Source organism: Antrostomus carolinensis, unplaced genomic scaffold, assembly GCF_000700745.2.
Source record: "Antrostomus carolinensis isolate BGI_N321 unplaced genomic scaffold, ASM70074v2 scaffold1476, whole genome shotgun sequence".
NCBI classification, from domain to species: Eukaryota; Metazoa; Chordata; class Aves; order Caprimulgiformes; family Caprimulgidae; genus Antrostomus; species Antrostomus carolinensis.
The window spans coordinates 84,817-98,769 of NW_010320957.1; the positions used below are offsets into that span (position 1 = coordinate 84,817).

At 42.1% G+C, this 13,953-nt stretch overlaps 1 protein-coding gene across 1 annotated transcript; it reads left to right on the forward strand.

Annotated features, from left to right (window-relative positions):
• The first annotated feature begins 5,257 nt into the window (after positions 1-5,257).
• On the forward strand, positions 5,258-6,232 carry LOC104526303 (2-oxoglutarate receptor 1). Its single transcript, XM_010169723.1, has one exon. The coding sequence runs from the start codon at positions 5,258-5,260 to the stop codon at positions 6,230-6,232; it is 975 nt and encodes a 324-aa protein (XP_010168025.1).
• The last annotated feature ends 7,721 nt before the right edge of the window (positions 6,233-13,953 follow it).

Consider the following 13,953-nt stretch of genomic DNA (forward strand, 5'->3'; position numbering starts at 1 on the left):
CGCATCCTTTTCACCCTGCCATCACAGAAGGAAAAATACAATATGAAAAGATGATCCTATTTACATCATACACTCTGTGACAGCTGACCCAGCCTACAGTATAAAGTTTTAATGAATAATCCTGATACTAAATCATTCCAGTTTCCTTTCTATACAGTGACTAAGAGCAACATTTATATACACACATGAACTGTGTAGGATTTTACAATGTTTGTTTTGGGGAAGGTGCAAATAGCTAGCTTTTTGCTGTTGGGTTACTGGTCTTTGCAATTCTTATCAATACTCATCAAATTAGGGGAAATGATAACTCATCTGACAAATCAGTGCAGGCTGCCTGGAAGACTGTTGAAACAAGAGGTGAGTGCCATCTCCGAGGGGAGCATTGCCGGAGAATAGCTTCAGCTGAGGGTGGCTGGTTGCCAGTAATGGCAAGAGAAACACCACTCCAGAGCAGGATCTCACCACACAACCTCGCTGCCAGCATGACCTGGTCTACCTCTGCTGTCCTCCTTTTGCCACTGTCACTGCTTCCTGTAAGCCCTGGAGCCCACACATCCACGAAGGCAGGACAAGAGGAAATGGCCTCAAGTTGTGCCAAGGGAAATTTAGATTGGATATAAGGAAGAGTTTCTTCACTGAAAGGGTTCCCAGGCATTGGAACAGGCGGGCTGCCTAGGGAAGTGATGGAGCCTCCACCCCTGGAGGTAATTAAAAGTCATGCAGACATAGTGCTGAGGGACATGGCTTAGTTGAGGACTTGTCAGTGTGAGGTTAGTGATTGGACTTGATGATCTTAAAGGTCTTTTCCAATCTAGGCAATTCTATGTGATTTTGTGAAAGGAGTCCCTCATCAAAGTGCCAGAAAGCTAAACCAAAAATAAGAAATCTGGTTTGTTTTCACACAGCTCACTTATCCAACATGTCCCATGATTGCACAAGCACTCAGGCTATTGAAAACGTGGTTTAGGATGAGAGGAGAGAAGTGGTGCTGCCAACTCTTTTTGACAGCAGCCTGCAATTAGAGCCACTTAAGTTGACTGTGAAACTACAGGTTATTTTGATTTCTCTCCAATGCTTGTAGAAGGAAGCAGGCTGAGGATAGCCTTAAAGCACAAAAAGGGCCATGTTTTTGGTAAGGATCAGACTGGTCTACCTTTGGGCAGACTTAAAAAGTACCTGGACATGAGGTAGATAAACTCCTGGTAAAGAGAAAAGGCCCACAGACTGAAGAGCTGAAAGTCACACTGCAACATCAGACTTTATTCATGGAGATCCTACACAATGCCAGGCAAGTGATTTAAATCAGATATTCACAATTGGCCCTTGTCAGTTTATTCGTAATTTCCTAAGTGCCTGACACTACCCCCTGGGCCAGTCACATGGCTGCAGTTGAAGTCAATGTTTCCGAAAGTCCATGTGCCATGAGGAGCTGCTGAAACTCTGGTGAAGGGTGCAGTGAGGCCAGGGTGAGGCAGGAGCCACATGGTCTGTGCAGCTGACAGTGAGAAAGGATTTGGGTATAAGGAGCATATCTCAGCCTCCATACAGGGCAGCTCTGCATGAATGGCTTTCTATGTGTCACCCTCTCCTGAAATTCGTCTGAAAATGTGTGTTTTATTTTCTTTTCCTGATCAGAGTCAGATAGTCAGAGGTGACCTCAGTTCCTGCTCAAGACCCCAGTATCCCAAATCCCAGGCAGTTCTGGCCAATGGTGCTGGGAAAGCCCATTTCTTCTTCACATAGGCAGTGCTACTGCCAAGGAAGGATAAATACCAACCTTGGCTGCACAGGTTTTCTGTTGCTCAGGGGTATAATGGATTAAGTACTGGAGGCATTAAATGACCCCTAACTATAATTAGCTCCCTCTGTGCTTATAACACTACAGCCTCATACAAATGGTTTCTAATGATACATGCAGTGTCTAGGAACAGGGTAATAGCTATTTAAACAGTTGCTGATCCCTGAGCTGGTACATGACAGTGTATTTTGCAATTATTGAGAAACTTCTGATATTTTTTAAAAGTACTCTGGGCACTGACCTAGAGAAAAGCTTGGTCAGATGAGAACAGAGATTATGCCCTTCCCCTAATGGTAACAGATAGATAATGTGCTAGTTGTCAGACATTGCTGCTGCTCAAGACTTGATTGTCCTCGTTACCACTCTTTCCCTGCAGTATGATTAGCAAAACAGATAGCCTTCTCCCAACTCATGTCTATGCTACAAACGCTCAAGAAGGGTCAAGACAGTCTTTCTAAAAATAGTCTTATCTGTGTGGTTCTCAGTAACTACACTAACATACAGAATGTTTGGAAATGAAAGCTTGCTCATTCAATGTCGGATCATAAGCCTCATTGGCGAGTAGGACCTGTAAAATGTACCAAGGCAAAAAGGCTGTTGGCCACATGGGACATCTGGTTTGCATGGACCAGGTTGCAAGCTCAGTGATTGAAGCCTGTAGTTTCAAAATTCAAGATACTATGAGGGTTTTTTTTTTATTTTTAAATAATATCTTTTGATCTTGTTCCTCGAGCTAAGGATGATAATAGGATTTTTATTCAAGATCAGTCTTTTGCTTCAAGAAGCATGGAAAATTGCAGCTCTTGTGAATCATGAAGCCCAAAAGGAAAGGCTCAAAAGAAAACAAGTTTGCAACTTCAGCTACCCCAGTAATAACCAGCTAGCACTAATTGTAGATATTTTATTCACCACAAATAAGCAGAAAGTATGCCACAGTTCCTGGAAAGCACACTGTGCCAAAAGAAACCTTAATTTCTTACATGAGATGAAAATTGTACTTTTTATAGATTTGGTTTTAATGAAGACAATATATCATAAGATTTTTCACCTGACCTTGAAATGGCAACACGCCTTATTCACTTTGGTGATCAAGTTTCACTTCACAGGAAATGGAGAATGAATTTAATTTTCTCTTTTATGAACACATGCACGCACACATATACACTAATTTAAATGTGATCTGCTGCTATTTGAATACTACAGGTCTATCTCAGCACACAGAACTGCTGCCAGTAAAGTGTGATCTGCCCACTGAACGCAAGACGGCATGAATGACGGAGGGCAAAAGAGATATCATACAGCCACCCAGGTCTAAGAGCTGATACTTGAGCCAGTAACTGAGGTTTTCTGCCAGTCTCCTAATTTATGGCCACATGGGAGTCTTGGTCTGCCAGGGACTGAATGTATATGGTTGCAAAGCCATACTAAAACCTACTTCGCTGTAAGGAAGACATAAATACATTTCATTTGTAGTGCTCTTTGCTCAAAGCAGTATCAAAGGGAGAAGCAGAATTGTAAGTTTTCAGGTAAGAAATTTTTCTGCGTTTTCAATTTAGAGGGTTCAAGATTGCAGTGAAGAACTGATCAGCAGTGCAGGAAAACTAAACTGGGGATGAGTCAAATATTCTAGAAAATTTTAACTAATTTACTTGAAATATACCAGCAAGAGGCATAAATGTGGGGAACAGTGGTATCACTGAGCAGTAGAACAGAGGAAAAATGTGTATATCCCTTGCTTTTGTCTGAATGTAGATATGGATTTGTTTAAAACAATCTTTATAGCCTTTACCTAATGCATCTTTGACTGCAAAGCTGCTATACAAGAGCTGACATTCATGTTGAAAAGCATTAGCATTTTAACTAAATTATAGAGAGACTGTTCAAATTTCTCTCTGATGTGCTCCTAAGTAACAAAGTGATACCCATCTTTCTAACTGGTTATGATCAAATAACTCCTGTTGTGTCCCAGCTTTAATGGGTGACTTTGTCAGAGAAAATTTGTCACGTTCAGAAACATCTATACAAGTAACATGCTAAATGCTCTTAACTGAATCATATCAAAAATTAATTCTCTACATAGGATTTCCAGGACTGCAAAAAGGTACAATCATGTCTGTTTCTTTTTTCTTTTAATATGATGACTTCATCCTGGATGTTCAATGTAACAATGATTTAGTTTAATGACTGTGTTTCTGGGACAGGAAAGAGGGATTTGGGCTTGGTCGCACCCTGTCTAGCACTTCATGAAGTCACTTAAAAATATTTTCTCAGACAGAATAGGTTAGGATCTGGAGGAGTGGTGCTCACTTGAGAAGCTGAAGACACACCATAACATGCCTCTTGCCTCACTTGAAACATCTGAAGGTTAGATATCCAGGTCTGAATTAGTCAGCTTGGGCTGCCTTTATCATAAATTGAAAGAAATAGTTGTGCCAAAAGAATAAATAATTTATCTTAGAAACCTCACTTATAAGAAGATATATTATGTCCTGGAGAAACTTACATCTCTCCCTTGAGGATTAAGTGGGGCTTAGGAGGACTGGCTCCACTTTGAGCATCTAACTTTATGATATCTGAAGTTAGATGAGATTATGTTCATCTTTAGTTGCCATTCTTTGAGGTTAAAACACTACCAAGAAAGGTTATGTCTTGAACTCACTGTGGAGAGATCCAAATTGGCTATGGCAGATGAGAAACCATTTCAGAGAATCTATCTCCAATTTGCACAAAATGGGAAGCAAGATCAGTGCCTTCACTTAATATCTGTGCTTTCTATCTTTCCTCTGCACTTTGATAAACCTTCTGTAATCAAATAAATCAGTTTTATGCCATTATGAAGCTTTATTAAAAAAAAAATATACTAGTTTTATACTCTGATGACTCCAAGAGAATAAGATCATATTCAAGGAATGAGCCATGATTGTCAGGTTATAGGAGCCTCACGTTTTGAGATCTGTATCTGAACCTAACATCTCTTGGTTTTTGTGAAACTAGAACAGCATCTTGGTTTCATGAACACAAAACACTGATTAGCTCAGATGAATGAAGATAAGTTATGGGTACAATCGTAATTTCTGAAAAGCTAAAGCTTACTCGTGGTTTTGCAAAATCTAAGCCCAAACTCTCTGTAGCTCTCTAAATGTGTGCTTCCTACTCCTGAAGGTTTACAGTTAAGCAGTAATTGTCTTCTTCAATGTAGGAGGTTAAATAAAGCAAGACAAAAATTAATAATCATTAAAATTAAACCTAAAGGAGAGGGAAGGGTGAAAGTAATTTGAGTGGGGTTATCTAGGTCAGAGCTGGGTATGTTAGCAAATCCCTGTCCCATCCCTCTATGCCTTGTCAAACATAGTACGTCTGCTCCAGTAACAAAAGATTTAACTGAATGCTTTTATCTCAACGAATCAATTAAAACTAAATATCTGATTTTTGTAAAGCTTTACAAAGATTTCTGCAAACATGGCATCTGAATGCACCAGCAATTCCACCGTTCTGCAAAGCCAGGCAGACCCTTTGACAAGCTGCAAGGATGAAGATTTCTTACAGGTGAAATCCTATCTCTCTGTCCTTTACGGCCTCATCTTCCTGGTGTGCTTCCCAGGGAACATTGTGACAATTTTTGTTTACTTTGTCAAGATGAGGCCCTGGAAAAGCAGCACCATCATTATGTTAAACCTGTCTGTCACTGACTTGTTATATATAGCCACGCTTCCTTTCTTCATCCACTACTCTGCTAACGGAAATAACTGGATTTTTGGAGACTTCATGTGCAAGTTTCTTCACTTTTGTTTCTACTTCAACATGTACAGTGGTATTATCTTCCTTAGCTGCTTCAGCATCTTCCGCTTTTTTGTGGTTGTCTACCCAATTAAATGCTTTTTTGTTCAAAATCGCACATGGGCAGTGGCGACTTGCATAGTAGTTTGGATTATTTCCCTGGTGGCCATTAGCCCCTTGGGCATCTTGATTGCCACAAGGTATGAGCAGAACAGGACAATCTGCCCGGACCTGGCTGCTGCTGCGGACCTCGACGCTAGTCGGTGGTATAACTGGCTGCTGACAACCTTTGCCTTCTTCTTGCCCTTGTTGACAGTGACTCTATGCTACACGCTCATTATTTACACCTTGGCTACTGGTCCCCACATGCGGGCTTGCTACAAACAAAAGGCTCGCAGACTCGCCATCGTCCTCTTGATGGTCTTCTACGTGTGCTTCCTCCCCTTCCATATCTTTCGGAGCATTCGGCTGGAGCTCCGAGTACAACCGGTTAGCTGCCACTTGAAGAACACGGTCCTTTTAATGTTTATTATAGCTAAACCTTTAGCAGCGTTAAATACTTTTGGAAATTTACTGCTCTATGTAGTGACAGGAGACAATTTCCAGCAGGCGATCCTCTCACTCCTCAAGTTTCGGACAAACAAGAACTTGAAGTAGAAGAGATTGATGCCATCAACATGTTATGGAGGAAGGGTCCAAACCTGCCCTCAACCAGCCAGGCACAATGTCCCTGCGGTCAGAGTACTCAGGTTAACCCTGCTAATGCCAAAGGAGAGCTAATCTGATCTGTGTTTTGGAGTTACAAATTGATTATCAAAAGAGAAAATTTAATATTTTAAATTTTATTTAAAATAAAAAACTTTAAAAAAAATACTAAAAAATTAAATGTGAAACTTCTCAGAAATTTCTCTGCATTTGCTTCCTGAATCCTTGACACCTCTTTTGGAGAATGGTCAACAATTCCAGAAAAAATAGTTGCATATTAGGGGCATATACAGATTCAGGGTGGGAGTAATTTAGTTCAATTTTAGTAATTTAAAAGTTAAGAATCCAGTCTAAGCTAGGTTCCTGCTTCTGGCTTGTTTCCTAAGCAATGGAGAAGGGCAAGACCCTCCAGAGGGCAAGTCATCACACCTGCCTTAGACCTGTAGGAGGTTCATCTCACCTCCCTGAGCACATTGACAAGGTAGGAGTACGCATATAAGCTAATCACCCTGTGCTCCCTTTATAATTTCCCATTATAGTGGAGAGAAATAAGCAGTTTTACAGTGTGATTCACTTTATTATTCTTGATGCCCACATTTAGACAAGATGAATCAGGACCTAGAAGTGCCTGTTTCTCTCCATTGACCATAAAAGGTATGATAAAAGGTATGCTAAAAGGACCAGACACAGACCCAAATGTTCATGCCTGCCTTTACGCAGCTGAGGCTCAGCTCCATCATCTAGTGTGATGGATCACTCTCTAGAGGTGGCTAAAAGAGAGACAATGAGACCCTGTTCAGTGCCTTCAGTGTTCCCCTGTTGATTAAATGGTGCAATAACACAAGACCTCTCCTATAAGAGTTTTCCATACTACTGTGATTTCTGGATCAATTTTAGTCCAGAGGTGAGAAGTGAATGGATGTATAAATGTGCCAGATACGTAGAATCATAGAATCATGGCACCATAGAAAGGTTTAGGTTGGAAGAGGCCTTTAAAGGTAATACCTAGTCCAACACCCCCTGCAACAGGCAGGGACATCTTCAAATAGATCAGATTGCTCAGAGTCCTGTCCAACCTGGCCTTGAATGTTTCCAGGGATGGGGCTTCTACCACCTCTCTGGGCAACCTGTTCCAGTGTTTCACCACCTTCACAGTAAAGACTTTCTTCCTTATATCTACTGTAAATCTACCCTCTTTTGGTTTAAAACCATTACCCCTTGTCCTATTGCTACAGGCCTTGCTAAAAAGTATCTTTCTTATAAGCCCCCTTTAAGGATTGAAAGGCCACAATCAGGTCTTCCTGGAGACTCCTCTAGGCTGGACAACCCCAACTCTCAGCCTTTCCTCATAGGAGAGGCATTCCATCCCTCTGGTCATTTTTGTGACCCTCCTCTGGTCCTGCTCCAACACGTCCATGTCTTTCTTGTGTTGAGGACTTCAGGGCTGGATACACTACTCCAGGTGGGGTCTTACCAGAGTGGAGTAAAGGGGCAAAATAACCTCCCTTGATCTACTGGCCACGCTTCTTTTGATGCAGCCCAGAGGAAAATTGTCTCTCTGGTCTGTAAAAGCACACATTGCCAGCTCACGTTCAGTTTTTCATCCACCAGTACCGCCAAGTCCTTCTCCACAATCCATAGACAATACAAAGTAATTTTTGCCCATTTCTTTACTCAGTGAAGCTCTGCTTGGTCTCACCAGGTGAGGAATAGCTTTGGGTAATAACATATCTGACGGACAATAAGGGCTGACTCACAGGAAAAAAAAAATAGACTCACAAAAAAATGTGAGTCAAATACCATCTGGAGATGTCCCAGGACCACCCAAGGTATCCCAGCCAACAGCAATACAAAACTATTAGTAACATAACATTCAGAACCCAAAGGTTTGATCACAGAGTGAATTCTCCAATATATTTTTATAACAGCCTTATTTCATGTTTCATTACCTTTGCTCCCCACTCTGAAATGTTCATTAATCAATGGTAACACATGCTACTGCAAGGCTCTTATGCAACCCTTCTCCTTATCCAATCTCCCTATGTGTGCCGTGGCCTTCAAGTGACCGCTAGACCAGGACCACCAGACCACCATTCCCATTAAGGACATGCCTGAGTGACTGGCAGCCTGTGACTCCTCTGTGGCATGGGGAGCCCTTTCACTGCCTCTCACAGGGCCAGCTAGGGGAGAATAACAGGCAACAGCACCTGCAGGTTTGTCAAGGGAATGAGAGGAGATAAGAAACCATCCCTGACATAAGAAGAGCAGAATGGGGAAAACAAGTGATGCACAATGCAATTGCTCATCACCCGCTGACCAATGCCCAGCCAGTCCCTGAGCAGCAGCCACGCCCCCCCAGACAGCTGCCCCCGGTTTTATTGTTCAGCGTGTTCAACATGATGTCCTATGGTATGGAATATCCCTTTGGACAGTTTGGTTCAGCTGTCCTGGCTGTGTCCCTTCCCAGCTCCTTGTGCTCCCCCAGCATCCACTGGCAGGGCAGTATGAGAAGCTGAAAAGTCCTCAGCTTAGTGTAAGAACTGCTCAGCAAAGACTAAAACATAAGTGTGTTATCAACATTATTCTCATCCTAAATACAAAGCAGTGTTATACCAGCTACTAGTAAGAAAACTAACTCTATCCCAGTCGAAACCAGGGCAGTAGATAACATCTTGAGCTGGCGAGGGGGTGAATCAAATCTTTGTTTCTTAGATTTTTCTACAAACTGTGAAGAACAAACCTATAATCTACTATTATAAATGGTATATTTACAATTCCAGTAGAAGTCATAGAAAAGAGAAAAAGATCTATACAAGAGTCCTGCCCGCTCCTCTGCCCTCCTCCCAATCAGTGCTGGCCTCCCACTTTCATACTGCTCTGTGCTGCAATAACCTACCCCCTTTGCCCATCCACTGTACAGATGTAGTTGTATATTTCTCTTGCCCTCAACTCCCACTGCTCCTCTAAATGTCTGCCATGATGATTGCTATAGGGCCATAACTGTTGGCAGGTTCATCCCTAACCTGGTATCATATAGCGTGACATTAGCCAACCAAAGACAGCAATCACAGTTGCTGTGGAGCTGTCAGCATCCAGTCAACTCTCCCTCCATCCCACTACAATTCATCCTCAGCTGCACTAGGGAAAAAAAGAGAAAGGCTATAAAAATGTTATAAAGAAAATGTTACCAGCTGACATGACATTCAGGTCCAACAGCAGAACATGATTCTTGTATTTTAAGATTTACATCATCACAGATAGGGAGAACAGTTCAGTCATATTCATATTTTACTAATTTTTTATTTGACATCTCTAAGAGTTATATTTGCGTTTTAGTTTTAAATGTTCTTGTAGGTTTTTCAGAGCTGATACAATGCAAAGGCTTGGTATTTCTTCCAACAACCTCTAATATATTTGCCTTAAGGAGAAACAAAGGAACCATGTTCAAGGAGTAAAAGACAGGCCTATATGCTCAATCTGCTATGGTTAGGGCACCAATCCTTAAGTATACTATGATAATTTATTGTTTATGTTTGTAATGTTCTCACAAGACTAGAGTGTTAATACGGTCACATAAAAGCCACAGAGACATAAAGTCAAAATATGCTTTTTTTACTGTTCTCAGGAAAGGCCCAGACCTACACCTCTAACAGTATCACCGTGTGCACTGTCTTGCATGTGTTCTGCTCTCATCTGCAGGCTGACCTTTGGGATCTGTGCAGCAGTGTGAGAGCAAGGGCTGTGCTCCTCTGGGGATTTCCAACTAGTCTGTTTAAGGCAACAGATGCACCTGTGGAAATGCAAGAGGTAATATTTTAACCTCTTGAGCAGCTCCACCAGCTTATTCCCCAGGAAAGGTTTAGCTGTCAGAAAGCAGGACTAGAGGGAGAAAGCTGTGAGCTCAACAAAATGTCAGAGACTGAAACATCGCTCTCCACCTGTCTATACCAAGTCACCATCCAAAAGCCAGGAAAAAAGGCAAGAAACCTTTCTACACAAACATGGAACAAATCCATTCCAGGAGAAGCCCACCTGGTGCCAGCAGCATGACAGTGGCAGATTGTCACGCATTTCCTGTTAGCAACGTGGGGCTTGGGGACTTGGTGACTGCACCACTGAAGAAGGGGACAAGGCTAGTTTAATCAGGTGTACAACGTATGCACCTCATTTGATTCCCATCTCTAAGGAGACAGAAATACCTCAATTTTTAGGATGCTTAAAGAGCCCAGCAGATAATCTGAGCCTACCTAAGCAAGCAGCCTGGACTTACTACAGACCCGTACATGTGTCATGCATGGAAGTGAATAAGGGGCAGTGGAATGAGGAGGGGAGGAAAAACTTTCACAACTTTGATGACATGCATCTCCTCCGAATGAATATGACCCCCCCCCTTTTCATTTTCCTTCTTTAATATTGTTTTCTTTTTTCTCTGGTAGTCTGTGCCCTGTGTTACCTTTGCAGACCCCACAAGGAGCAGGAGATATGGGTCCACATGCCCAGCACAGCTGTGGGGAGGGAAGGCACTGCACACAAAGACTGTAAAGCAACCCTCAAAACCAAGTCATCTGGTTACATTTGGTTTAGAAGTGTACCCATAGGAGGATGGATATACAAAATGCTCTTTGGTCTTTGCAGGAGTGGTGGAGGAGAAGAAGCTTCTGCCAATTCATCAACTGTGTCCAATCCCAAAGAATAAACCTGAACCTCAATTACACATGCCATTATCTAAGCACTGTGTTTAAAAACTATGACTGTCCATAACCTTTCTTTCTGTATATGTCCAAATCCAATGCAAATAGCCACCTAGAATATCTCCGCAGATCCATCAGCAGATTTCCACTTTATAAAACCACCTACCCAAACATTAACCTCAGCGGCTGCTTGTGGGTTTGCATAGGCAAAGCCCGAGGAACGGAGACAAGCAAGACTTAACTTGCAAGAAAGCACATGCACTAGGCTAAGAGCTTGAAACAGGGGTTTGGGCATTAGCCATGAATTATGCTGAAATTTTGAATCTTTCATGTAAAGCCTTCCCAAACTCCTGTGGCATCATGGGCCAGCATTACAAGGATGGTGGCTACACAAAAATAAATTGTGATTTTGTATAGTATAAGGAAATGAGAGTGTTAGGGGTTTCTGAATTTTACCCAAATCCACCAATGGAGGGACAGTGGACAATCATACCAGTTCGCAGCTTTTATTCTTATTACCACAACCACAACACAAAGTATAGTTCCTATTGCTCTTCAAAACTGACTTGAGCAGGCTTAAGAAAGCAGTCCATTTTACTTGCTTTCCTGGTCACTTGGGCAATTCCTCACCAGAGATATGGAAGAACGGGAGCAGCAGAAAAAGCCAAATGCCTGCATTTGTACTATGATGTTTGTCCCCCAACACCCACAGTGGGGCTGAACTGAGCACATCAGCAGCAGTGGTCTGGCTTGTCCCAAAACCAGCAGAACTGGCAATCAATACAAATGCAGAGGCAGACAAGTTCTGCAAGAGTCACTAATGCAAACCAAAGCTCCTCATCCTGAGCAAATGCAGGTGCTTGATTTTCAGACTGGCTCTGGCATCTTTGCTCCAGAGAAGGCTGGGAGTTCAGAGGTGTCCCTGTGCCTTGCTTTTCATGTCATCTCCATCCAGTATTCAAGGCGACCTCCGTCTTTCCCTGCCCAGCTATGCTGAGTGTAGGAGATGAGGGCCTGGACTTTAGGCATGGAGATGCTGGTGTTTTGGCAAAGTGTTGTGGGAGCTGACAAAGGCAGTACATCAAATTGTGCCAGAGCTCAAAACCCCTTGGGGGTTCCCAGCTGACAGCGATGTCTCTTTGGGGACAGACACAGGGGTTCAAGATCTTCCTCATGCCTTCCCTTCCTTTTATGTGCAATGGAGAAACAATCTGTAGCAGGGAAACATTTTCTTTCACCCTCCTACCTCGAAAAGAAGTGCAACAACAGCAAAATCTTTTCCTTAGGTGAGTCTCGGGTGTGAATCCTAGCAAGCGTGCATGCAGAAAAGCAGGGCTGATTTATGCCATGGAGGGTCCTCTCTGGGAGGGGACAATATCACTGCGCAGCTCAGCCGAGGTCCAGGACATCCTGCCACCCACCAGCAGAAGTGGAAGGGACAATCTGTCTGTGACCCAGTATAAAGCTGGGTCGGTGCTGCTGATTCACCAGTGAATCAGTGCTGGGCAAGTACGAAGGCTTGTTCTGGTCCTGGAGCTGACCAGCCCTCCCATCTAACCACAGAGAGTCACTTTATCTCCCCTTAATTATTTCCCCTGACACATTTTATCCTCTTAGAGTTACAAGCTCTTTGGGGCAGATGTCTTAGTGAGTATTTGTGCAGCAGGACCTGAATCCCTAATGGGCCCTCATGGTATTATGAAAATTCAATCACGGGCTTCAGCCATAAAAATGTAAACGATGTAGCTACTTATCATTTGTGCGTATAGAGACACATAAACACACATATGCAGATACAGATGCCCAGGGAAGCAGCGCCTAATGCAAAAATATAACTCTTACAGTACTATGTTGTGCTTAAGCCCCTTCCTTTGGATATGAATATATATTTTATTTGTTCCTTTTCTCCCCTGTAGAATAAAAATAGCGTGACACTGAGGACAGAAGCTGGCTGAACAGAAATCACTTTTCAGGACAAAAAGCAATTGCTACAAAAGTAATTGCAGCAATGCACAAAATCTTCTGAAGCAGTTTTCAAAAGTTTGTGGTGACATACTGTGCTAAAGAAACATTTTTTCAAATATCATTTTTGGCTATGTACAAATTAATAAGGTTTTACTACTGATTCAAAGATCAGTTTCTAAGTATGTTGTTTTATTTATATTTAATATCAGCAGCACCTAGCACCTGGCTACTTAGCTTCTTTTTTTTGTGCCATGGAAACAAGCTGTATTTGCCTGTGTGATAAATTATAATGTTCTGTACTGAAATGGATTTGGATGTGTATTCAAGGGTAGGCTATTCAAGTCTGGGGTATTTGCTTGTGTAAATTTTGATGTAAATTTTTGCTGTTAAGATGTTGATATTTCAGGATGATTGCGTGGCTTGTTTCTACACTGCAAACTGAGTGTGGCTCACTGTCCAAGCAATTTAGGCTTATTCGTGTACTTAGAATACAAAGAGCATTCTCATCTAACCTATTTTAAATATATATCTTACATTACATTGAGCTACATCAACCTCTTTTGCCCCACTTACTATAAAGGAACTGGTTGGGTTTTTGTTCTCCTCTGGAAAAAACAGAAGTGTCTCTCTGGCATCTCTTTTTGTTTTATTTTAAATTTTCTTTTTTTCTTAGCAGTCATTCTGGGTAAAACTTCCTCATCTAACTTCAGATAACTTATGTGTCTAGCTCCAAGATAGCTGGCTAGGGTATTTTTATAGGTAACAAGGAGAAGTGGGAGCTTGGAGGGTCCAATTATTCCCCCCAAAGTGAGACAGATGAACTGTACCTTAGAATTGTGCCTGCAGAGGGAGTCAACAGTGTCCACATTTCTGACTTCAACACCCAGCCTTTGGCATAATGAATCTGGTCCACTGTGTCTCATCTGTAGGTTGGTTGTTATTTCTATATAAAAAGTTTGGCAAAAATGAGGTGTGGGTTTTGATTTGATGACAGTTTAAATTTTAAAGTGTATCTGC

Excerpts from the sequence above, each read along its gene's own strand:
- LOC104526303 (XM_010169723.1), top strand. The coding sequence starts at position 5,258 with ATGGCATCTGAATGCACCAGCAATTCCACCGTTCTGCAAAGCCAGGCA.